The 27,695-nt window shown below is 42.3% G+C and overlaps 1 protein-coding gene across 16 annotated transcripts in view; it reads right to left on the bottom strand.

The window, feature by feature from the left end:
* LOC132406245 (receptor-type tyrosine-protein phosphatase S-like) overlaps nt 1-27,695 on the bottom strand; it is a 475,477-nt gene that overhangs the window by 270,768 nt on the left and 177,014 nt on the right. For all 16 annotated transcript variants that reach the window (XM_059991616.1, XM_059991623.1, XM_059991621.1 and 13 more), the window contains 2 exons: nt 19,613-19,758; nt 18,098-18,239 (listed from right to left, as the gene is read on the bottom strand). In XM_059991616.1, the coding sequence (XP_059847599.1) occupies nt 18,098-18,239; nt 19,613-19,758 (288 nt within the window). The remainder of the gene's footprint in view (nt 1-18,097; nt 18,240-19,612; nt 19,759-27,695) is intronic.

Genomic DNA, 27,695 nt, shown 5'->3' with positions numbered 1-27,695 from the left:
CGTCCTTGGGTCCCTTTGTCCTACCGCACTCCTCTGTGTCCTTCAGTTCTCTGTGTAAGCCCTGTCCCAGGTCGTCCTCCCAAAGTGCAACACCTCACACTTGTCTGCATTAAATTCAATGTGCCATTCTCAGCTCTTCATATATTTATGTACTTTATATATGCAAATGACTAATGGTACACTCTGCTTTTGGTTACAAATGCACAAATTTTTTTTCACATTTGCATGCTTAAATATGAAAATAAAATAATATGTTTGTGCATCCAACTATAACAGTTAGTCATTTTTATTTTCTGTTCTAACGTTCAATTTGTCAGGCTGCCTACTGCCTGATGCTGGTGTGCTGGGTGACCCTTGCAGTAAGGCTTCCTTACATACAATCAACCTTGCTCTTGTCAAAAGGTTATATGGTCAAATGCACTCCAGAGTCCTGACCACCTAATCTAGGCTGCCAATTAACAGGGAGTGCTGATTTCAGGTGTGACATTAGACCAAAACCCCCATCACTCTTTCCAGCACCATTCATGGCACTTTGCGAACAGATATCTGGGAATCTTCTGGATGCTCTGACAGATGGTTCAACTGAGAACCAGTAAAATGGACTTTGTGCCTGAATGGTGGGTTTAGGTGACCTTGCCATGTGCAGACTGGTGCGTGTGTTTCCTACATACAAAAAGGTAATTCATTCATTGATGTGGAGGGGTGTTGTAAAGTTGCAAGATATGAACATATGAATCCAATTCATTCTCAGAATTAAGTGTCAGGTTTAATATCAATGGCATTCATCATGAAATTTGTTGTTTTGCAGCAGCAGTACAACACAATACATAATAAAAAACTGTAAACTACAATAAGAATATATAATTATATACAGTCGGCCCTCCTTATCTGCAGGGGATTAGTTCCAGGACGCCCCACGGATACCAAAATTCGCGGATGCTCAAGTCCCTTATTTAACATGTATCAGCGAGGTGGTCTTTAGGACCCAGCGGAACTCCGGACTTTATTTAACGGATGTCTCTGTGCCGTGGACTTTAGGACCTGGCGGTACAGCTCTGAATCTGCAGTGTTTCTGTTCACGAAAATAATCACGATCGTAATTGAAAATAAGGTGGAAGTAATAAAGCGATCGGAAAGAGATGAAACACCATCGGTTAGGCTACAGTCAGTCAATGATTGGAACAATTTTAATGGAGAATGTGAAAGGCCCTGCCCCGATGAACTACAATTATTACTAAGCAATGCAGTCATTAAATTGTTGAAATATGCATGTTTCTTAAGTGTTTGATATGTATAGAAAGGTAAAATATGTACTGTATACTAAGAAAAACGTTTGACTAACTGACGCTAAATAATACTGGATGTACCTGTTCCAACTTCAAATCCAACTTAAAGACGGACTCAGGAATGGAACTCATTCATAACCCGGGGACTGCCTGTACTTTTAAGTCATTTCTAGATTACTTATGATACCTAATACAATGTAAATGCTATGTAAATAGTTGTTAAACTGTATTATTTAGGGAATAATGACAAGAAAAAAAATAGTCTGTACATGCTCAAACAACGAGTGCTGGAGAGAGAACTTCCGGGTTTTCACGATCCGTGGTTGCCTGAATCTGCGCATACTGAATCGCAGATAAGGAGTATCTGACTGTATGTATAATTTAAGTAAGTGGTGCAATAGAGAGCAAAAACAGTTTAAAAAATCTTAAGGTAGTGTACGTGGGTTCATTGTCCATTCAGAAATCTGATGGTCCTGTCCCTCCTTCTTGATGGTAGCGATGAGAAGAGGGCATGTGTTGGGTGATGGAGGTTCTTTACTTAATTTCCTTTCATATCTGAAATCTCAGTAAATCTGCTTTCCAAACTCCATATTACAAGGTACAATATAAACGTCTGTTTCCAACTGCATAAACCGATCAGGTAGAGGGACCAGTTAACTCTCAGAGTGATATCATTTTAATATTTATTTCATGGACGTGGGCTTGGGGTTATCTAGAAATACCATCTGGAAATAGCATCAGACAAATTTGAAAATGATACTATTTTCGCATCGAAGCTGCAAAAGCATATCCTTGCTCTTCGTCAATTTCCTGCACCACATTGCATTTTAAAAGTAGTGAATGGATTTTCTCCAACAATATTGAAATATAAGAACATGAGATTGAGGAGCAAGAGTCAGGTTACCGGTTCCACGTGGTTGTTCTCCCATTCAATAAGAGGGCAGTTGATCTAATATTGGCTTCAAAACATATTCCTGCCCTTTCCCTATCCCTAACTCACTCATGCTTTGTGTAAAACATATTCTCATTTCATCCCTCATTAGTGATATACACTTTATGCTCTCTTGTAACCAAACCACTAATTCAGAGGAATAATTCATAGCTCATTGACAATAGGTTATAATACCTAAGGAACGTTCCCCACTGTTTAACTCTGCTCACTCTTTACTGTTTAATTCTTCTGGATTTCCAAATGGTTCTGTTCCAATGCAAAGTGCCCCAGGGTACATGACCACAGTCATTTGTTACATAGCTCAGATCATTTCTGACACTTCTCTCCCTTTTCTGGATCACTCTGTCTCTTTCTCAAAAAACAAACTTTGCACTGATTTTTACTGACTCCCACAGCAACCTCCACTATACCTCCTCCTACCCTGGCTTTTGTAAGGACCCCACCCTTTTTCCTCAGCATCTCCGTCTCCATCACATCTGTTCTCAAGATGGAGCTTCTTATTCCGGAATATATGAAATGTCCTCTTTTCATGAGACTCTTTTATAGATTATGGAGCTTCCACTCATATGCCCTGCATTTCATAGACATCTGCTCTCACCCTGTCCACCTCCACAAAGAAGAGCTAGACGTCCCTTGGCCCAGACCTTTCACTCTACTGGCCTCTGCCTCAAATATATAATTAGTTATCACTTCTGCCAGGTCCAATGAGATCCCAGTCACATCTTCTCTTACTGCTCCCTCTCCCTTCAACTTTCCACAGGATCCACTTTCTCTGTAACTCCACAGTCCGCTCCTCCTTGCTTGCCCCCTCTCTGAAAAGGTAGCATGTGCAACACTTGTTCCTACACCTCTTCCCTCACCACCACACAGGGACTTAGAAAGCCCATTCACGTAGGGCAGAGATTCACCTGCACTTCCTCCAACATCTTCTAGGGCAGTTGGTGCACGCGATGTGTCTCCTTCCATATTGGTCAAACCAAGCATAAACTAGGCAACTGTTTTACAATGCACCTACACCTTATCCGCAGTGGCCATCCTGAGCTTCCAAATGAATGTTATTTCAGCTCCTCTTCCCATTCCCATATACTCACCCTGTCTGTCCTCAGCTTCCTCTGCTGCCATGGCAAAGCCAATTACAGGCCAGAAGGACAACACCTCCAATTCCAGCTGGATAGCCTATAATCCAGTGGTATGAACATTGAGATGTCCAGTTTCAAGTAACCCATTCTTCCTAAGTTCCTTTCCCAATTCTCCTCGTCTCTTGCTTGTTCAACTTTTCAATTTCTAACTTCTTTACTTAGATATGTTCTCCTTCTCTACCATCACCAATCACCAATCACCTCTATCTACCTAGATTCCTTCTCCTTACCTACCCTTCCGAACTCCTTCCCCATCTAGCTCCATTATCTCTCCCTGATCTGGTTGCACATTACTTTCTAGCCTTTGTCTGTAACTTCACACTCCTCTCCCCACACCTGGCTCTGTCTGTCTAATTTTTATTCCCTTACCTGTTTCTACCCATTGTCCACTAGTCTCTGTCTCTGAACTCCACCATCACATCGGGTTCCATCAGTCCATAATCTCTCACCTTAGATGTTTGACTGGGTTTTCTGACACTCGTGGTGAGAACAGTATTGGAGTTGGTTTATTATAGTCACATGTACTGGAGTATAGTGAAAACCTGTCATTACAGACCAGGTTATTGCGCCACGCATTGAGCTGGAATAAGATAAAACAATAATAGAACCATAGAACATTACAGCACAGAGACAGGCCCTTTGGCCCTTGGCTGTGCTGAACCATTTTTCTGCCTAGTCTCACTAACCTGCACCTGGATCATATTCCTCCATACCCGTCTCATCCACGTACCTGTCCAAGTTTTTCTTAAATATTAAAAGTGAGCCCGCATTTACCACTTCATCTGGCAGCTCGTTCCACACTCCCACCACTCTCTGTGTGAAGAAGCCCCCCCTTTTGGGTTCCCATTTCCTGCCAAGGAGGATAGACTTCCAGCTTTCCAAGTAGTTTAAACATAGTTTATTTTTAATGATACATGTTTAAATTTAAACAAACAGTTCTTAACACACATTTAAAAGTCACAGAGGATTTCTGATTTATAAAGGATTTCCTAATTCCAAAAGATTTGTAAGCTACAGCTACAATTCTAATAAACTAAATGAACAAGTTGAAGATGAACTACAATTGAAGATGATCTGTGGCAGAAAACCAAGGTTGAGGAATGCATTCTGGTTCTTCTTTCTGTCACTCTGTCTTTCTACCATTCTCCTTGTTGTTCCTAACTATCCCCAGTGCTTTCTAATGGTTGTACTGTTTTGCTACTAGTTGACATTAAATGCATGTGTTGTTTTTCAGGTACTTTTACTGGGACAAAATAATACACACAGATGGTGTGGGGATAGCCAAAATTAATGCTGTGAGAGCTGACTCTCTGGGTACACAAATGTTCCAACTATTGCTTGATGATATCTGTGACTGCGTTTGATGTGCTAAGTGACAAAATCAGATTAGTCTGCAAGCATCCTTAAACTTAGTCACAAAGGTGCAAAGAGCTCAGCTAGTGTTTCCTGGTTTGATGCAGGTGAATTAACATAAACCCATTGGGTTATATTAATAAAACATGACACTACAATACATCATTGTTAACTTGTTTACAACAAGAAGATGAGAAAGGAATTTTGGTTAGAAGTTTAACTTTGTCAAAAATAACTCTGACCCTTTGGAAAGGCCATGCTGCTGTTGTGAAAAGCCAAGGTTAGTAACAAGTCCCCTGGGCCCTGGGAAGTGAATATCCATCACAATGAGGTTGAGGCTTTCTGCTTCCGGACCCCTCTCCTGAAACCATCAATGCTTGACAGAAAATTCCACAATCCTTACGGGAAAGCTGGCTTTGAAGTTGGATGGGGATAGGTGTACAATAACACAGCCCTCATACTCTGATCCATACCTCCTGTGCCTTTGCTCCTGATTTAAAGCTTGTGATCACTGAGTTAACATTTAATCACAGAACCCGTGCGAGGGCTTACCGTTGCTTCTCTTACTGGAGTCTATGTGAGTCAGTGGTCGCACCAACAGGGTCAGCCTTGGGGACCAGAGACCTTGCCATCACAAATCTCTTGCAGGCTTTCTCTTCTGCAAGCAGAACCATTACAAGGATTCATTTGAATTTGGTTATTCCCTTGAGCAGACAAGTGGTGCCCTACTAGTCAAGGGGAAAAAAGCTTAAATCTGAAGATGAATGCCTGATAAAGAGAATAGATCTCAGTTGCACAGCCTATCTGTGTAAGTGCAGGAAGTTTAAGGTGAATTACTGAGTTGGAACCTCATTCACAACCATCTTATTTTCCCTTGAATGATACCTGGATACCTCAGATGTCTGCCTGGCCTGCATTTGTTCTGCTCAATATTTCGTTGTCCTAGATTTAGTCTTCAAATGCAATGAGATTGTGAACTGTTATAATTACCTGCAGCCTCTTCTATATCTTCCTGTTGCTCCAGCAGGAAGCATCTTGGTTCAGTTTTTTTTGTATCTCTTTGGGGAAGGAGCGACCAATACAATAGATTGGAACTATCAGTAATATTTGCCTATCAGCACATTGGCCAGGGGTCAATCCCTCATCAGTGGTGCTAGACAGTGAGGATATTTGGCAAATGGAGGCTGGTCATGCCTCTCATCTACATCCATGCACTCTCCACAGAGAATAGCACTGGACAATAGATTCCTACATGAGATTCTTGTCTGTGATCCTAACAGGAACCTATTTCTGTTCAGTCACTCCAGTACAGAGGCAGAGCTGCTCAGTTTGACTGGGGTATTACTACTTTAACCAATGCAGAAGCAGTTTAATATTTAAATCATATCCATTTGTGTTGAGTCAGAAGAAGTATATTGAACGACTGGATTAAATGGTTTAGAAGACTCGAGTCTCTGGAATAAAGTTTGATTTGTTTATAAATGTTCTTTGAACTCAAGGATAGGATTACAGCCTTAAACTCACTCCCAGCTATAGCTTTTGTTCATAAAAGTCACTGTTTCCACATCCATCCTGCTTTCAATTGATTTTAGGCCATATGGGGCCATCACTGAGGTCCTGAAATAAGAAACTAAGGATTAATGTCTACGGCATCAATACTGCCACCTCATCATCACTGAACTATTGTGGCAAGTAAATTTAATCATATCAGTGTGCTGGAGACTTGAGGGTCTGACGTCTAAACATATGCTTTTAAGAGCTCAGATAGCCAAACCTGTAGAGTGCAATAAAAAATAAATAAGATGCCTCCTGAGACTTATTTCCACAGAATACCAGAAGAGTACTCACCATGCACCATATCCGAGGCATGTGAGCAAGGTTTATGGAAATCAGGTTCATGATCTGAGCAAGATTTGGTTCTTCACGAGGTACAATAAACTATTTCAGGTTTAGAGCCTTCGTGAGTTAGCAGTACATCCTGTTTTAGTTACCAGGAACCTAGTTACTGATGCACCATGGCCTATTGATGAACTAAGAAAAGATCCACATTCAATATAATCATCTCATGGTATTTCAACAATATGTATCAACCCAATACTTAACAACATCCAACTTTCCTCAAAGTCTCTCATCCTCATTTGAGTAGGTAAAGACTGAAACATAGGGGACATTTTAAGAGATAGACATACGAATCATAGAAAAATGAAGGGTAATGGACATTGTAGGAGGCAAAGGTTAGATTGATGTGGAATAGGTCATAAGGTTGGCACAACATTGTGGGCTAAAGTGCCCGTGCCTGTTCTGTGTTCTATGTACACCAATTGAAAGTAACTAAATATATTTTAAGACATTTATGGGAAAGGACGCACAGAGGAAAGATAAAGGACTGGAGATAATGAAGATATTGCAGGAACAGCAATAGATGTCTACAAGAAATACATTATACCTTACTAAGGTATATCATGCCAAAATAATGCAGGTATGACACAGATGTAATAAAGGAGAAGCTGGTTTGGTGATAGACAATTTGCTGAGAGACATGGGCTTTAAGAGTTAAGAGTTAGGGAATGAATTCTAAAGCTCAGGAGACAGCAGACTAAATAAAAATGATATGCCCAATGATGTTGTGAAGGACGCTCAAGTTGTACAAGAAGGATAGGAGGAATGTAGAGGGTTGGAGAGCTGGAGTAATTACATAAAAAGAGTGAAGATACTCGAACTCAAGGAAAAGTCTGAATGTGAGCTGATAGTGGATGAACAGAATCTAGTTGGAGTTAGGATACAAACACCAGAGTTTTGGTGAACAATGAAAGTGGATAGCCGGGTGGAAGGGAGTGAGTTTATTAAGGTTAAAGATAACAACAGCAGGAGAAGGTTCCTGTAGAAGATGAATTGAGATGGGAAAGATTTGGAAGCAGGAAATTGGCTCTTTGGAATGAGAGGAAGACATGGGAAATGAAACTCAGCTCTCACTCCACTTGTGCGTTTCTTTTACACAAAGCTTTGATCCTCAGGGGTTTGTGATAGACTTCTACCTCATATTTTGGGATTCCGCACATTAAATCATGATCACAATGTACAATGTACAGAAGAAGACAATATTTTCTCTCTGAGAATTTATAAAAGCTATGGATTATGTTCCTTTCTCCAGGGGCAGAGAAAGCAATTTTATTCAATCTACTAAAATAAATAGACCACGAGAAAAAAGGTAGGCACAAAAAAAAAAGAAATGGAGATCATAACAAATGAAAGTATTAAGGTTTCTTGGACATTTGTTCTGCTTTTTGTTTCAATTCAAATGAGGAAACAAGTCATGGTCAAAATCAAAATTGGGTACCATGGTAATGTAGCAGTTAGCATGACTACTATTATAGATCGGGGGCGTTCCAGGGTTTGGAGTTCAATTTTGACACTGTTCTGTAATGAGTGGAATGCATGGGTTTTCCCCGGGTGCTCCAGTTTCTTCCCACTGTCCAAAGATGTATTAAGTAGTTTAATTGGTCTTTGTAAGTTGTCCCATGATGAGATGAGGCTTAATTGGGATTGTGGGGTTGCTGGGGCAGCGTGGCTCGAAGGACTAGTCGGACCTACTCTGTGCAGTATTGCTAAATAAAATAAAATTAAATTAAAAGTTATCCAGTAATATCAGCTCTGATATAACACTCTCCAAGATTCACTCATCAAAATATTCTGCCAGAAATGCAGCATGATTACTGATTCTTTAGCCTAAAATGAAGCATACAAAGTTCTTATTAAAGTGCGCCAGGCAGAGGATCAGATGTGACACTGATGTATATGTGTTTGTATTAGCAACATATTCATAAAAAAATTGTCTATATTATTGATATAGATATCTATATTTAGAATAGTGACTGTTAAATCTGGGGGTACAGCCTGTTTTGTAGACAGAACTAGCTTCTCCTGCTTTTCTTCATTAAAGCAAATGCAAAGTACTCAGTTCTGGATATAACCTGGACATGAAATTCCCTGTAACACACACAAAATGCTGGAGGAACTCAGCAGGCCAGCCAGCATCGATGGAAAAGAGCACGGTCAACGTTTTGGATCGAGACCCTTCAACCAGGGTGGAAATTCCCTGTTTTCATTTTGTTTACACTGATTTGGCTGACCAAATTGAGCTTGAAAATTCTTAATATAATCAAGTGGAAATTCCTGCCCTTTTTCATTGAGATGATCATCAGAAGTTCTACCTCATTAATGTGGCCCAACAGCGAGGGCTGTCAACTTCTGGGTGCATCGCTGTTAATATCAATTTGTAAATAGTCCTGGACGATCCTGCTACACTACTTGATAAAGGATATAGCAACTCATTAGTATCCATGGCCACCATTTCTTTAACAACCCACATTACATTCAACTGATTAACCAGTTATTTTCTCTATTTGATGTCATCATTACTAACAAAGCAAAGGTGACCACTTGGTTAGGATTTGTCTCAAGGGTCTACTTCAGTACCAGATCTATGCTGGATTTTTCTTTCTAACTAGGACCAGCAGCAGTGGATTGATCAAAATGTGCTTCTAACAGTGATGAAGGTGCAGGATTATATTTACATGAAACATAGAACAGTACAGTACTAAGCATGATTCCAAATTAAGTTAATCCCTTTTGCCTGCACATGACCCATATCTCTCCATTCCTGCATATCCATATGCTTATTTAAAAGCATCCTGAACACCACTATCCTATCTGCTTCCCCAACCCCCACAGCCTGTTTCAGATACTTAGCACACATAATATAAGAAACATGCTCCACACATCTCCTTTAAGCTTTCTCCCTCTCACTATTTCTGCCATGGAATAGTGAGAGGGAGAACTTAATCTTCCCATAATTTTATCAATTTCTATTCAGTTTCCTTTCACCCTCTGATGCTCCAAAGAAAAAGATCCAAGCTTGCCCAACATTTCCTTTTAATTAATGCTTTCTAATCCTGGCGGTTCCTAAGGTTGTCATAGCTGGGGTGGTACTGGGGATAAGCTCCCACTACCTATAAAGTGCTCCAAATGGCAAGCGACTCAAACAGCCTCTAACAACCAAGTCCACTCTTGGTCTTCATGTGTGTGGCTTAGCTACTAGGCCCGGCAGAATTAAATTGAATTGACTTTATTAATTACATCCTTCATATACATGAGGAGTAAAAATCTCTACACTATGTCTCCATCTAAATGTGCAATGTGCCATTTATGTACAACAGGATAGTCAATATAACATGGAAATACAATTGTGTCAGCATGAATTAATCATTCTGATGGCCTGGTGGAAGAAGCTGCCCCCGGAGCCTGTTGGTCCTGACTTTTATGCTGCGGTACCATTTCCCAGATGGTAGCAGCTGGAACAGTTTGTGGTTGGGGTGACTTGGGTCCCCAGTGATCCTTTGGGCCCTTTTTACACACCTGTCTTTGTAAATGTCCTGAATAGTGGGAAGTTCACAGCTACAGATGCACTGGGCTGTGCATCTACTCTCTGCAGAGTCCTACAATTGAGAGAAGTACAGGAAGTACAGTTCACATACCAGGCAGTGATGCAGCCAGTCAGGATGCTCTCAATTGTGCCCTTGTTCTTAGGATTTGGGGGTCTATACCAAACTTCTTTAACTCCCTGATGTGAAAGAGGCATTGTTGTGCTTTTTTCACCGCATAGCCAGTATGTACAGATCTCATGAGATCCTTGGTGATATTTATGCCAAGGAATTTAAAGCTGTTCACCCTCTCAACGTCAAATCCATTGATGTCAATAAGGGTTAGCCTGTCTCCATTCCTCCTGTAATCCACAACCAGCTCCTTTGATTTTGCGACATTGAGGGGAGCTTGCTTTCTTGATACCACTATGTCAGGATGATGACTTCTTCTCTGTAGACTGCCTCATTATTATTTGAAATTAGGCCAATCGCTGTAGTGTCTTCAGCAAATTTAATTAGCAGATTGGAGCTATAGGTGCGACACAGTCATGGGTATACAGAGAGCAATGGAGGGGGGCTTAGGACACAGCTCTGAGGGGATGCTTGTGTTGACAGTCAGAGGGGCAGAGGTGAGGGAGCCCACTCTTACCACCTGCTGGTGATCTGACAGGAAGTCCAGGATCCGGCTGCACAAAGCAGGGTGCAGGCCGAGGTCTCTGAGCTTCTTGTCGCGCCTGGAGGGAATTATGGTGTTGAATGGTGAACTGTAGTCCAAGAACTTTCTCTACTGAGCAAGAGAAGGGACAAAGGCTGACTACTGGTGCCTCAAGACCAGTTGCTTTGGGCAGGTGGGGCTCATCAGGCTTGGAAGGCAGCCCACCTAGGGGAAGGAAACTCTGATTTTAAACCTCCGCTGCCTTGCGGCCATACCCACTCATAGGAAAGGCTTCAAGAGTAAACCCCAAGGAAGAAATCTGGAGCTGGGGTCCCCAAGGCAGTTTGATGTTGTTTATACTTCACGCTGGCAACCTCTGTGGCGACACTGGTGCCAGGCTGTATCGGCGCTTGCACTTCCCGTGGACTACATCACTGACATGGAGAGGGGGCACCCGCTGCAGGGGCAACAGCTGGTTCTTCAAATCTTCCCACTCAGGAGAGAACATAGTCCACCAGCAGCACAAGCCCATGATCCCCTGGGATCGATGGCTGCCTACTGCCTAATCCTGGCAACATCCTGCTAAAACTCTTCTGAATTTTCTCCAGAGCCTCTCAACCTCTTGTAATGGGATGACCAGAACAGCACATAGTATTCCAAGTGCCACCTAACCAGACTTCTATTCAACTGCAACTCATGTCACTAGCTCACAGACAATGTCACATTCAGCTCTGCCTTTATGTTAATTGAGTCATGGTACATGGAAATGACATCCACACTATTCATAAGCACTTTCCCAATGTGGCACAGGATACCAGGCAGTAACTGGGCGTGATAACCAGACCGTGCAATGATAGACAATGCCAAGCAGTGTAGCAGAGCCATGTGTCAACTATGGAAAGAAAAGCAGAGTAGATGCTTTAGGTCAAGGACGTCTTGTGAACTGATCCTTCAGATTTGATGAAGGACCTATGAACTGAAACATTTCTTCTTCCACAGATGCTGCCTAACCAGCCAAGTGTTTACAGTATTTACTACTTTAGATTGGATTTCCAATGTCAGTATTGTTTTGATTTTAATTTACCAATCAGATTCTGAGATTTGCCATCCCAAATCTCTAAGTGTGAAATGGAGGATCAGTTGCAGAAGACCATTCAGCCCAACGTTGTCTTCTCTGTCATTCCAGCAGGGCAGATTATTTTTTTCTTTTGATCAATTCTATTTGCTCTCCTTCTCCCTGTAACGCTTAACCCCCTTACCAATCAAGAACATATCAATTTCTGCGTTCATTGCACATGGAGAGAAGCCTTATCACCTGTGAGAGCAAATGTATGGAAGATCACTGTAATGTTCTCAATGAATAAAAAACTTGGGAATGTCCACACTGAAGAGATTTGGTTGAGACACCAAATGTTGGCAGAGTCAGCAAACCAGTCCAACTGCAGCTGTGGAGAAGGGAACAATGGACCAGATATGTACGGAGTGTTTGAATGATTAGCCCCTGTCAATCTGCTCTCTGTAACATTGTCCTAGATGTAAAGAGCTCATGATGAAGAAAATGTGAGGTGGTAGGAAAAGAAACCAATAATACCACTTTGCTCCCCCTTATACTATGAAATGCACGGAATTAATAGTCTAATGTGAGCTGTGCAGAGTGTAACCCTGCAGCTGCCTGTAAGAGGTAACCTTGAAAATGTCCTTGCGTGAGGCTGTTATCTATCCCTCAGGGATAAAATGCAGGACAACAAAAAAAAACCCTTAAACAGAGTTCATCGTGCTCTCAGCAAGACGGGAATTAACGCTGCAGTTTTAATTAATGCTCTGTTACAAAAATATAAAAGGCAGGGCTCCCAGTAGCTTCCCACAAAACGCAAAATTCATTTTCAGAAAGGACGTTAATGAGATAATCACATTCTACACAAATCAATTTGTGCGCTGAGGGCAAGTGGTACAAGATGTGGGCTGTACGGACTTGGCAAGCTGTAATCCGTCTGTGGGTAGAGTTGATTTACTAGCAGTTTCTCTTCTCCAGTCAAAGATTACATAAACAGACTTGCATCAAAAATAATTACTGAAGACCTAAATCATTTATTTTTCTTTGCTGATTATCTTTCCAGGTGTGCCAGAGTCTTGCTGGAAACTCTTCTGCGGGAACTGCATCATTTTCCTGTATCACCATCAATCTCTCTGCACTGACAGTGGTTGTTTATGTCTATTTTGTTGTGAAGTATTACTACCAGATTTCACCCCGCGTTCAGCGTGTCATCGTGCCCTACAACACAGAAACAGGTCCTTTCGACAACATGTTGTGCTGTATCTGTCTTTTATAATTTCTTCTATTTGCCTCTACTCAAACTAACTTCTTTTTAAACTTAACTTCACATATATTCAGTTAGCTGGAACTTGAAATCACAGCTATGGATGGTTCATCCAAGCCTCTGAACTGCTAATATAGCAATTTTATCAGGTTTGCACCTATCTCCGTTCAAGCTCCAGCTATGGTCAAGATGACTCTGAATGCAAATGTCTGAGGATTTCACACCACTCTAACTAATTATTAAGACTGCTGAGGTGCAACACTGGGGAGGTAGAAGTACTCCATGCAGTAGACAACCATTTCCTTCAGTAACCATGACAACACAGATCTGGACTCCTTGCCAGGCAGGAGTTGGTGGAAAAAGCAGGGAGGTGGGCACCCTGTGATTTATTTTTCTCTGTGTAGGAGTGCTGGGATAAAGTTTCAGACTAAATCTACTGCCTCAGCAATCCTGTTTCTGAAATAAAAGCTCAAAATAAAGCAAGAGTGTGTTTAGATGTGAGGTCCTGGGAAAATGAATTGAGAATGAGTTTGTATGATGACATTTCACTCTGAAAGAGTGAGTGAACGTTAGCTTTTCCTTCACACACTTACAATTCATCTGTTTACCCACTCTATGCTTTCTCTCCATATTCTGCATCCTGTTTTCTTCGATGTACTTAGGTATGGCATGATCAGCCTGGATGGCATGCAAACAAAAGCATTTCATTGTAGTTTCACGCATCCTAACTCTATTTCATTCATTTTCCCTCCTATATTCCCTTCCCTCATGAGCCAGAGCATCACCTCCATTTTGTGGCCCAACTAGGAAGAGTGATGTTGTTGGCTACCCTGGATCTCTGATCCAAATCTGAGTGCACTATATATTGCCATTCAGAGACCTCCTATTCCCCTCCAATGGATTGTGTTGGAATTAAAGACTTGGCTGTTATCTTTACTGTCCCCAAAGTCCAGTAATGTTCTCCACTCAGCCGTCATCCTTCACACTAAAGGAAAAGTCTTTCAAAGGATGGCACCAGCCAATCACTTTTGTTGTGTTTCCTACACTTCAATTACATTGCTGTCCTGATTTCAGGCCCTGATAGTCAACTACTTTAACAAGAGTTAGGAACTTAAAAACACAAGGAGATAGGAGCAGGATTAGGCCACTCAATCCGTTAATCCTACACCGCTAATTAACAGGCATGTGCCTGCCTCCCCTAGGCCTCATTTCTTCTTCTGTGCCAGTTCCCTGTAGCCATCAATTCCATGATTTTCCAATAAAAAATCCTAGGTATTTCCTGCCTCTACAATTCTTCAGCATAGAAAATTCCCAAGGTTCACCACTCCTGCAAGAGGAAGTCCTATCTTGCCACAATTTTAAATGACTTTTCACTTCTCTTGTAACTATATTCTGGAAATAAAGTTTATATAAATGATGATTCACCACTGAAGACAACAGGAATGTCACGGTGCAGGTTCATTAAAGGAACTGCCAGGAAATAATAAACATGAGAGAGTCTGTAGATGCTGTACAATTTGAGCAACATACACAAAATGTTGGAGAAATCAGTCGGTCAGGCAGCATCTATGGAGAGTCAACATTTCCAACCGAGACCCTTCATCAGTACCGTGAAGGAAGGGGGCAGAAGCTAGTATAAGGTGGTGTGGGGAGAGAGGAAGTATTACAAGCTGGAAGGTGATAGGTGAAACCAAGTGAGGTGGAAAGGAGGGTGGGTGAGAGAGGGGGATGAAGTAAGAAGCTGGGACTTGATAGGTAAAAGGGGGAAAGAGGTGATGAGGTTGGAATCTAATAAGATGGTACAGTGCACTATGGAAGACAGGGAAGGAGAAGGGGCACCAGAGGGAGGTGATGGGCAAGTAAGCAGAAGATGGCATGAGAAGGAAACTAGTACAGGGAATGGGAAAAAAGAGGAGGAGGGCGGAGAAGTTACTGGAAGTTAGATGTTGTGCAACTAGGTTAGAGGCTACCCTGACGGAATATGAGGTGTTGCTCCTCCAGCCTGAAAGTTAACTCATCATGGCAGAAGTGCAGGCCAAGGACAGAGATGTAGAAATAGGAATGGGAAGTCAAATTAAAATGGGTGGCCACCGTGAGATACTGCCTTTTGCAGAGGACTTAGTGAAGTGAATTGTTGAAGCAGAGCTCCAATCTTTCTCAGCTTTCACTATTGGAGAGGAGGCTCCACAATTGGTGGACCAGATATAGTAGATGCCCCACAGACTTGCAGGTGAATTGTTAGAAGCTAACAATTAGAAGGATGTTGGAGGCTGTGAAAGGTGGTGAAAGTGGAGGTGTATGAGCAGGTGTAGCTCTTGTCCCGCTTGCAGAGTTAAATGTCAGGAAGGAGATGAGTGGGGAGGGATGAGTGGAGAAGGGATTTACACAGAGAGCAATCCCTACGGAAAGCAGAGAACGGTGTGCATAGATGTGCTTAGTGGTAGAATCCTGTTGTAGATGGTAGAAGTTACAGACAATGTTGTGCTGGATACGGAGGCTCCTGGGGTGGTAGAAAGTGATCCATTAATGAATCTTAATATAAAATGGTTACCTTGGCATAGCAGGTAATGTTCTGGAAATAACAACCATCATTATTGTCAATGTTTTGCAGAGTAAAGCTAGATAACAGAAGGCTCTTCCTTTGGGAAAAACAAAATAACCTGGAATCCACAATGAAAATTATACGTGTACACTGAAACCATTTGGAGACAACAGCAAGCCGGAGCAACTGCTTGAGGCCACTAAACCATGTAGAAGTGTATTCATTAGATTGATGTTCACTAAGCCCTGCCTGCTGGTGTCAAGTTACAAATGTGAGATTATCAGTGGTCACACACCTCACCTTTGCCCTAAACAAAGCATACAATTTCCCTGAGCATACAGGAGTCCTAGCTGGTCAGACAATTTAATTGTAAATCAATTAGGGCACCTGGTGATGATCAACATCTCCAGTGTCTGAATATTCTGCTTCTTCAGAAGTCCCTTGAAATCAATAATATTGGATTTACACCCTTGTTTTGAGGTTTTCTGGTAGATGCCGAGACCAATGTAGGAAGCGCAGATGTGGCTGATGCATTGGGTGGTTTGGATGGCGTGAGAGAATGATTCAAAGCGACTTAATTGTGTGCCTTATCAGAGTGCAATGCATTGCTGGATACAATCTTATTGTCCTTTAATAGTGAAAAAAACATTGGCAATGGTGTGTGGCACTAAGCATTTTGGTGAGGATAGATATATCCAACATTAGAATGGAATGAATTACTCAGTTATACCCTCATAAATGCTTCCACACAACTCTGTATTGTTTAGTTCTCCCACTTTAAATACATATCAAGCTCATATTTATCTATTGTCTTAGAATCATAGAGTTATACAGCACAGAAAAAGGCTCATTGACCCACCATACCCATACCAGCCATCATTTACCCGTCCATAATAATCCCCTTTATCAGCACCTGTCCATATTGAGGTGTTCATCTAAATACTTCTTAAATATTGTGGGACTACCTGCCTTCAACACCCAGGCAGTGAGGTCAAGATTCCAAACCCCCTCGGGTGAAAGATACACTCCTCAGACCTAGTCTAAGGTTCTTACCCCTCACCGTAACCCATATCATCTACTGTAGCACTAGAAGCTTTGGCAATTGGGGAATAAGCTCCTCCTATCTATTCTATATACGCCCCTCATAATTTGTGCAATATTGATGCCAAATCTCTCTACGCTCATTGCATAGTAGCACGGAGAAACGCTGCAAACATTATTAATATGTATTACAGACACTGGAAACACGGGAATCGGGAGTAATGAAGAATCTGCTGGAGGAAGCCAGTGGCAGAATAACTGTTGTGGAAGGATAGGAACTGTCAACACTTCAGCTCAAATCTTTGCATCACGACAGGATTTTGACCGGAAGCATCAACAGTTCCTTTCCTCTCCTAGGTGCTTCTTGACCCACTAAAATAATCCAGCAGATTGCTCGTTGCTATAGATGACAGACATTGTTTTATTCAGCTGGCTGTATGAGTGAAGGGGGGAAGATTCTGCTCTGGTATCTAACTGTTTACCAAATCCTATTTTCCATGACTTTTCATCTTGTTCAATAGTTCTTGTCTCTGCTCAGTCTGGCACTGACTTTGATATATGCCAGAACCAGGAATGGACACAACAGCGCGAGAGAGCAGGGTCAATCCAAATATCTCCCTTCATTGTGAGTTTCTGTGATATGAGGTGGTACATTCTTCTCCTCCTTTCCCTAAACCTTGATTCCGGTAATCTAATATCAAACAGGGAAGAGTCAAACATGGCCTTTAGCCTAGCTGACACATTGCTTTACTCAGCTAATCCCGTTTACCAATTATTATCAGTCTATCACTTGAACAGTGCTCAAACAATATGAGAGTTGAGGATTAATATTAAAAATTGTATTATTTATGTAAAAATCAAAAAGCTACAGATCCTGGAAATGTGATCCAGAAAGGTAATAAACAAATAAACAGCAGGTCAGGCGCCTTCTGTAGAAAGACAAAGTGGGTTAATATGTTAGGTTGAAAACCCTTTGTCAGGTGTGCTGAAGGATCTTCAACCTGAAATATTAACCTTGTTTTGCTTTCCATGGATTATTTATATTGTGGCGACCCATTTCCTGGCACATCCGAACCGGCTCACAATTAGATAGCCTACGGGGGTTTGCGAGCACAGAGCTTTGGAGCCTCTGCGCCACGGGGGGCAGGTTGAGGGAGGCTTAAAAGTGGGGCTGAAGATTTTGAATAAAGTTTTTTTCCTTCGACTGCAGTTACCGACTCCGTGTCGTAATTTTAGCGCTGCGTGTAGCACACCGCTACAATATCACATTTTCAGCAATCTAAATTCACACTGTTATATCTTATGAAACAGGGATTTATCTTAGCACTTTCTCCTGGAGTGAATCACAGACAGATCTACAGTGAGCCTCGGTTATGAAACAGGAATCTTACCTCTTAGTACAGTGAGCTTTGCCGTTGCAGTTACATCACCAAGCGCGTTGGTTGCTTGACACTCATAAACTGCCTCATCCCTGGGAGTCCTTAAGGGCTGTATTCTCAGGACTGCTCCAGCACCATCATCGAATTCAATCACCTAGCAGAGTTAATTAAAGAGATAAAAGGAGTTAGATTTCTTCACTCATTATCCCACTTCAGCTTCTAGCCCCCTCTCCTCTTGTTACTCCCTCAAACTGTGAATAACCCTGGGATGGTTTCCACATTGAACCAAAATATGGCACTAGTCTATAGAAGAGAAACACTAACAGATGAAAAAGATCATAACAAAACTAGAGAGAAACTGGGCAACATAGCTTGTAAGACCCCACATTCTCTTCTCAAATTAAATAAGTTGTTTGATCATTTTCTTTCAACAAGTAATATTTCTTACCTCTGAGATGAAATTGACTTTTCTTCAACTAGAACATTCAACTAATGATACTACCAAACAGATCCACAATTCAGTTGCAGTCAGATAAATCAAAGCTTCTTAAAGGGAAAAGGGATACTTTTGGACTCCTGTTTCCTTTCTAATTGAAATGATGTATCTCCTGTAATCATATTTATTAATAAATTCAGAAGCAACCAATGTCTGACGACCTGCTGTTGGATGTCTAAATTCACTAATCAATCAAAGTCACATTCTAGTTTCTCTATTTAACAGAATATATCCTTGCCCAAACAGAACCAGCTCAAAAGGCAAAGCTAACCCACTGAGTAAGCAGACACCTCCTATGACATTTTAATGCTGGGGTCAACATACTCCTGTTGTCTCTGTTGAATTTCAACAGATGATGAAGTCTGGTGATCGTGTTTGTTTTTGAAACCCCATATCCACACCTCAGCACTGATCTTTCCACTTCATGTCCTGACATCAGTGGGGATTTGCATTCCAGCAGCAATTCACTATATTTCACATGTGAGCATGGACAGTCAGCCTTGGAACTTACATGATCTCAAATAGGTTCACAATGGGACTAAATGATCTTGCCTGTGACTACCATCCAAAGAAGCACCTTTTACAGTGGACTCATTATGTAATAATGTAGTGGGTTGCCATGGCTCATTGTGATACTCTCCAAGCATTGCTTCCACTCCATCGGGCTAACGCCAGTTAGACAGTCGGTACTCGGAATACTCCCAGAGATCCCTTGAGGTGCTGGTAGATTGGCAACTATCCTGGTCCAGATCCACTGGTAGTGCAAATGCCATTCTTCTTTGGAGGATTCCAATGAAGAATTCGAGCAAGGCAGAGAGATTCCTGCAGATATTCCACCCAGGAAACAAACACTGGCCTCAGGCTGAAGGGCTTACAAAAAGAAAATGGGAGAAGGCAAGATGGGTGACTGGAACTTTACTCTTTGATGAAACACAGCCTGAGCAACTGGAATATGATGCCTCCATTGTTACTTGCACCATAGATTCCACCTAATCCCATGAACCAGCCTCCTGTCAAAACAGACAACATACCTCGAAACGCTGGGAGCTGACTCGCTTTCCTTTCTTGTTCCAGGTAACTCGTGGCTTGGGACTTCCTGTGGCCTGGCAGACGAATGAAGCCACTCCTCCTGAAACACCAATCTGGTCACTGGGCACCTTCATGAACCTTGGAGGGGCTGGAAAGAACAAGAAAAGAACACTATCAGCAACTGGGAAGTGTAAACAACTGGAAACAAGTCGGCTCCAATAATTTGACCTTTGACCCAAACTTCCTACGCTAAATGCAGTTCGCAGTCCAATTAATGTCGCCAGCTCACAGAACAGCTCTGGACCATGAGAGATTTCATTAATATGCCCCAAAAAGTTGGACAACCATGAAGATTTCAAATGCAGCAATGCCAAAGTTCCCCTTACCTGGCCCTGAATGTCCAGGCTTGGGTTAGTGATGTTGCACCTTCTCCAGCTGGTGACGGAGCTGCAGAATTTATGATTGACAAACAAAAAATGCTGCAGGAACTCAGCAGGTCAGGCAACTTCTATGGAGGAAGAGAACGGACAGCCACTTCACGAGGACTCTGAAGGGTCTCGACCCAAAATGTCAACTATTTATTTCCCTCCATAGATGCTGCCTGACCTGCAGAGTTCCTCCAGCCTTTTGCGTCTATGGCTCAAGATTTCCGTCATCTGCCAAATCTATTGTGCCTGGAGTTTGTGACTGTGTCTTCACATTTCTGTTCAGCTGGTGGTGGTGTGGACTCAACCAGCAGGACAAATGGAAGGACTACCATTACATGAAGGAAGGTTTCCCCACACATCACTCAGGATTTCCCACTGTACAAACTGCAAGGGCTTTGAATATAGGTAGCAGGAGGGTATTCTCCTAAGAAGTGCCCAGCTTGTGCAGAGTGACCTAAGATTGTACTACAGCTGGAGTCAGCTCCTATAATATGCAAACAAGCAGGCACAATGAAAGTATTTAGCTTGGATGCTTGCTTTTGATTATGGCCCACTGATCTCTCACTCAAGTCATGTGAACTTATTTCCAGGGGAGCCTTCAAAGTGAGGACCTCTTCTTTTGTTGCGTGTTCCTGATCAGGTGTGGTAAGAATTCCAGAGGCGATAACACGGGGAAAGTCAGAATCACAGCAACAGCTTGCCCCTTTACCTTCTATGTCTAGTTTTACTGGAAATGTGCAGACAGGCAACAAATTCGTTCATGGGAGTTCAGATGGCATTGTGAACCCTGAATGGAGGTTGCGTGTCTCCATGTAACCATGCTTCTAAAGTTAACCTTGGGGAGTAGAATCATTTGCCTACGATGAATGCTGGCAGCTATTAGAAAGCAAGAACTGACACATAGGGCGTTGAATAGGTTTCTGTTTAACCTCCTGGACCCACTATACCTCCTTTGCCCACCCTGCAATGTGGCAGCATCCTCTTGGGCCTTCTGATCTCCATTCTGATTTTACTAATTTTCTCATTCCAACTTCTTCATTCCATGCTTTCTGATCCTCAAATCTTAACTTCTTCAATTTCCTCATCCTGACTTTTCCAACATTCCAAGCCTCACTTTGTCATGTCAGCATTTCTGAAGGCTCCCCTGTTTGATGACAGAGCCTGCAGCCATGTATGCTCCAGTTGGGTCTCAAGATGCTCTTTGCTCACTTATGATGACTTACTGAATCTCAATTAAAGACTTGTTTACTCTTCTGAATCCCAGCAGATACAAACCTAACTTACCTGTCCCACCTTTCCTCATAAAACAACCCCCAGTCCTTCTAGGAAAAGCAGAAGTATGGAGCTAGAAGGCAAGTTTTCAGGACATGAGGGAAGGCAGTGAACGTAAAGGGCGGAGAAGGGTAAGAAGAAGGGAGCAGAGCCAATCACCTTTTTCAGCTCTTTTCTGCAGGAGACTTCCCTCAGTTAGAACTAAACTGGAAAATAATAATTAACCACGTTGCAAACTGAAGCAGAGTGGAGACCTCTTCCTGTCCTCTGCAGCCTCACTTGCTGAGATGATGACAGCTCATTGCATAGTGCAGCCTCTTTCCACTTACACTCAACAGACAGCTTCTCGCCAGAGGTAATTAACCTTTCAACATAAGAAATAGGAACAGGAGTCAGCCATCTGGCCTATTGAGCCTACTCCACCATTTAATAAGGTCATGGCTGATCTGGACTTGGACTCAGCTCTACTCACCTACCATTTCCCCATAACCCGTAATTCCACTGTCATGCAAAAATCTATTTAACTGTGTCTTGAATAAATTGAATGAGGTAGACTCTACTACTTCCTCGGACAGCAAAATTCACAGATTCAGTACTCTTTGGAAAAGAAGTTTCTCCTCATCTCCATCCTTATTCCCCTGAAACTTGAGGCTATGTCCCCAAGTTTTAATCTCACTTACCTGTGGAAACAACATTCCTGTCTCTATATCATCTATCCCATTCATAATCTTTTTCATAAGATCCCCTCTCATCCCTCAGAATTCCAGCGATTAAAGTTTGATTTACAAGACAATGAACAGCCAGTCCGCAGAAGAGCTTCCTCGCTGATGCAGAGACAGTCTGATCCACCAATTCTCTGCAAAGCCATTCAATCAGTCTTTCCAAGTCCAGCTGCCTCTTCAATATCATCAATATACACCAAGGATTTGACCTAATTAACAGCTAGCAAATTGTGCACTGCTATTAAATGCTGCTTTACCTAGCCTTCCAACAATCTGATGCATACTGATCCAAGGGTTTAATGGCTCCTCATCCTGATAATAAGATGATTTGCTCTAATGAAGTCAGCACTGCCCAGGCAGTCACCATAAATGTGAGAGGAATATTGTGAAATCTAGCCACAGCATCAATTGAAACACTCCTTCAGGAAAAAAACACAATCATGCTTGCTCTGGAAATAATGGCATAAACCTGGAACATTAGGATGTGGTTTTGGCAGCATTATTTGCACTGTTCATACAGGACTTAATTTCCCCTAATACCTCATTGGTTTTCTGTATCAGTTCTCTGCTATTTTTAGACAGGCAGCAAGAAATCATCAAAAATTAATGTGAAAATTACGCACGATGTAAAGCTGCATGCAAAAATAATGGCCGCTGCGCCAGTTAGTGCAAGAAGGTGAATCTTCTGCTGCTTGTCTCGGAGCTTGGCCAGGAGAACTTAAAGAAATTCATTGCATGGAAAGGCCATTATGCCTCAATCCGATTTTGTCAAGCTGCTATTTATAATGACTTGGTAATGGTCCTACAACCCATATCTCATATACTCCTGGGCACATCAATTTCTTTTCTCAGTAAGAGAAGCAGCAGATGAAAGCATTTTGCACAATGTTACATATCAGCGTCTTCATAGATTGGAGGCACTGGCTATTTGATCTGTCAGCTTGACAGAAGCCGAGGATCAACTTATATGATTTGCCTCCTTGTGCTTGATCCACAACGCATATTTATCTTAGCTTCTAGTATCTAGAAGGTTGCAACATGTGCAGAGAAAAGATGAGGTGTTGGTCCTGAACCTGCTTTGGTTTTGTAGTAGCAGTGCAGGAGGCCAAAGAAAGAAAGGTTGGGGGGGGTGGGGTGGAGTAAGGAGAATTAATGTGGCAGGCACCAGGATGCTCAAGCTGAGTCCAGATGTTTCACAACGTGATCTAATAATCCCATCCCCCACTTCCAACCTTGATCCAGCTGCTTCTCTCACTTTTTTCTTTGTTTATCTGACTCCACCTATTATCCATTGCCACTGTTTACCAACTTCACACCGCTCCTCTCCCCTTCCTGGCACAACATGTGGGCCATCTGTCACTCTTCCACTGTCCGCCAATCACCTCAGGTTCCTGCATCATCCCCACTGCCTGTTCCTCCGTTGCATTGGCCATCACCGCTCTCCCCACTCAGCCTTGATGTAAGTTTTTAACACAAAACATTGACAGTTGCTTTCCTCATGCAAATGCTGCTTCATCTACTGCGTTCCTCCAGTAGATTGTTTGTTGTTTTACATAATCTGTAGGTGTTTGTTCCATTGCTGTTAATTGGTGTGAGAGGAGAATTGGACGGAGGGTTGATTAACGGGGATGTGAAAGGAAGAAGGGGGGCTGGGTACACACAGGCATTCAGAAGTCTGGGTCAAAAATCAATTTGTTGGAGGAACTCAATGGAGGAGCACCTGTGGGAGAGAGGAATTGGCAACGCTTGGATTGAGACCCTGAATCAGGACTGAAAGTGAACGAGGAAGGTAGCTAGTACTGTGGAGCAGGGGAGGGGCAGACACACAAAAACGAGGAAGATGGAGGCAGAAGGGAGCATGAAGGTGGAGACGGTATTCGGTAACTGGTGTACACGTAGTGGATTGATGGACTAGCTTTTGACTCCATGACAACCAAAGAAGGGATACAAATACAACCTTACGAATGACATCCAGATCTCAAAAAGAAACCAAAACAGAAAATGTAAAACCAAGCTGTCTGAAGGAGCATCATGTTCTAAAGTTGGGATCATTCTACTCTGTAAAACACCCTGCGCAATTCTTACGGGAAATTATTGACACTAATTCTCAATGCCTACTGGCATAACCACTGGCATGAGACCTTCCGTGTCCTCGGAGCCTGCTTAAGTAACAGATGTGGTGAGAGTGGCCAAACAGATGGATTGAAGAGGGAGGACGCGGAGGTAGGATCCCAACAAGAAAAGCCATCATGGTCATCATGTTCTGGTACAACAGTACAAATGTGCAGGAATGTAAGAAGCTGTGGAGAGTAGTGGGCTCAGCTCAATACATCACTGACACATACCTCCTTACCAAGTGAAGAATCGAAATGAAGAAGGGAACATCCGAAGATCAGAGCTCCCCACCATCCGGACCATTCCACTTTCTTGCAGCTGCTATTAGGCAGGAGGTACGGAAACCCAGACTACCAGGTTCAAGAACAGCTACCTCCCTTCAACCAGCTTAGCTCTTGAATCATCCCGTATGACTCTAATCTAAGGCCTCCATTGGTCTGGGTTGACCATGGATATTGCATCCTAGCTGTCTAGATATGCAAGCTAGGGCAGTACAACATGGAGAGCAAGCTGTTGTCCATGTAGCAAGCTCCCCCTTTACACGCATCTGATGAACCCAAAGGAATAACAGAGACCGATACCCTAATCACTACCTCAGTATAGCGACACTATAGCTTGACCACAACTTCTACAATGTTCTATTTGTGTTTTCTTGTGAAACTTGATTTCTATTTCATTGCTGTTTTTCCTGTGAATGTTGTAACTCTGACGCTGTGTGTCTGTAATGCTGCTGCAAGTAAATTTTTCATTTCACCTGTGTATACATACTTAAACCAACATCACCTGTGCATCACTACTTAAACCACAATCACTATCCAAGAATTCCTGGGTAAGGTTCAAATGAGAGTAAAATCTGTGTAGGATGGATTAGACTAAAGTCTGGGTAAGAACCCTGGCACTATCATGGAAAAAAATCTTGACTTTAAGAAGGGCTTATGGTGATATAAGCAGCTCCATAAGAAACTAAGCAAAATCCAACAAAGCAGTGTATCACCTTAAAGATTCACACTGATGAAATCTGACTTTGAAATATATGTGTGAAGGCTTTAATATGTCTACAATTCCAGTGTTTTCTTTATTCTCCTTTAATATGAAAGAGGTTTTACAAATCTTGCTACCAGGTCATTAATTTTTTCCAATTTTCAATCAACTTATTTCCTCAAGAGTTACTACTTGGTGCATTTCAGTAACCTACCTTCCCTGTACCTTGGGATTTGACCTTATCTTGGTGAGCATCTCAAATTTTGTTTACTTTTATTTTTTTTTTAGAAAAATAGGGTGAAATGCCTGAAGAATAAAGTGATGGGTTTCATGAATGCTGTACACAGACCAAAGCTTACATGCACTAGCTTGGTAGAGTTTGATTTCTACACCGATCAAAGCTGAGCTAACTGCTGCTGAATGGGGCTGGGTTGTGACTCATTGCAACTGAAATGCAACCTTTGTGGCCACTAAAACACCTCTCCAAACCTGATGGAAAACGAGGGAGAAATCGTGCAGAAATACATATGCAATAATATACAACCACCAGCCCATCTGTATTCAGTGATTCACCTGTAAGCGAGCTTTGCAGACGATTTAATAAAATGAACATTCTGGTGAGAAAATCCTACTTACATGTTTATTGCTTCCTTTCCATCTATTGCAAGATAATAGGATTGCAAGTGAGTTTAGATAAAATACTTTCCATGGTTGAGAGATTTTATTCATATGTCCTGTCATTATCCTGAGTAAACATCCAGTGTGAGTAAGGGACTTGTGCCAGATTATTACTTGGCCACACTGGGACTACATCTGACCAGTTACCTCAAATCTGCAGCCACCTTCGGGGAGTGGCTCGTGAAAAGAAAATTCAGGTTGACAGGTGAGAGCTTCCTTTGATGGGAAAAAATAATGCAAGAGAAAGATGAGGTGAGAAGTCTTCGGATAAAATCAGTGAGAGGTGAAATCTGTTGGGGGAGAACTAAATGTGTAATGAGAAGAAAAATCAATAAATATAGCTGAGCACAGGAATGAAACACAAACAAAAATATTCTCGAAATGCTGCTTATCTTCAGAAACTGAAAAGTAGGACAAATATTTGGGTTTGGACCATGTTAACTCTACTGTGTGCTGTCACCATGGTAATACACTTGTAGCTGTATCCTAAACACAAGAGATTAAGCAGATGTCAGAAATCCAGAGCGATACACACAAAAATGCTGGAAGAACTCAGCAAGTCAGGCAGCATCTATGGAAATGAATAAACAACTTGGAAAGGATAGGAGAAGATGCCAGAATTAAAATAAGGAGATAGGTGAAGGCAGGTGGGTTAAAGTGATAGGTGAAGTCAGGTGGACGAAGGTGATAGGTGAAGCCAGGTGAATAGGGAAGGTGAGGGGGGGCGGGAGGAAGAAACTAAGAGGTGATAAGTGGAAAAGGTAAAGGGCTGGGGATGAAGGGATCTGATAGGAGGGGAGGGTGGACCATGGGAGAAAGGGAAGGTGGAGGGACACCAGAGGGAAGTGACAGGCAGGTGAGAAGAAGAGGTTTGGAGGAGGCAGAGTAGGGAATTGAAGAAGAGGGAAGGGAGTAGAATGACCATGTTGGAGAAGTTGATGTTCAGGCCATCAGGTCAGAGGATACCTAGACAGAACATTCAGTATTACTCCTCCATCCTGCGAGTGGCCTCATCATAGTCAAAGAGGAGGCCATTGATTGACTTGTTGGAATGGGAATGGGGATGAAGCGAAGGTGCTCAACAAAGTGATCCCCCAGTCTATGTCGGGTCTCACCAATGTTGAGGAGGCCAAATCGGGAGTACCGGATACAGTGGACAACACCAGCAGATTTGCAGGTGAAGTGTTTTCTCAACCAGGACTGTTTGGAGGTAAAGGAGGAAGTCACTGGGCAGCTGCAGCACTTCTTCCACTTGCAGGGATAAGTGCCCAGGGGGAGATTAATGGAAAATGATGAATGGACAAGGGAATCACTGAGGGAGAGTTGGGGCAAGAGGTGACAAAGATGTGCTTGGTGGTAGGGTCCCATTGAAGATGGTGTTAGTTTTAGAGAATGATGTGTTGGATGTGGAGGCTGATGGGGTGGTAGGTGTGGACAAAGAGGAATTCCACCACTGGTAAGGTGGTGGGAAGATGGAGTGAGAGCGGATGACCAGGAAATGGAGGAGATGCATGTGAGAGCACCATCAATGATGGAGAAAGAGAAACTCCATTTCCTGATATCCTGGAAAGAAAACCCTTTTTCTGGGAACAGATACAGCAGAGATGAAGGAAATGAGAAAAGGGAATTGCATTTTTACAGGAGAAAGTGTTGGAAGAGGTATATTTAAGATAGCTGTGGGAATTGGAAGGCTTATAAAAGATACTAGTTTATCTTCAGAGATGAAGACAGAGAGATTGAGATAGGAGAACAGTATCAGGAATGGACCAAGTGAATTTAAGGGCAGGGTGTAAAGTCGGAGGCAAAGTGAATGAAATTGATGAGCTCAGAATGGTGCATCAAGCAGCACCAATGCGGTTGTTAATGTAGCACAGAAAAAGTTTGGGAGC

Source organism: Hypanus sabinus, chromosome 16 (assembly GCF_030144855.1).
Source record: "Hypanus sabinus isolate sHypSab1 chromosome 16, sHypSab1.hap1, whole genome shotgun sequence".
NCBI classification, from domain to species: domain Eukaryota; kingdom Metazoa; phylum Chordata; class Chondrichthyes; order Myliobatiformes; family Dasyatidae; genus Hypanus; species Hypanus sabinus.
The sequence above is the reverse complement of the archived record's forward strand: the minus strand, read 5'-3'. Positions and strand labels throughout refer to the sequence as shown.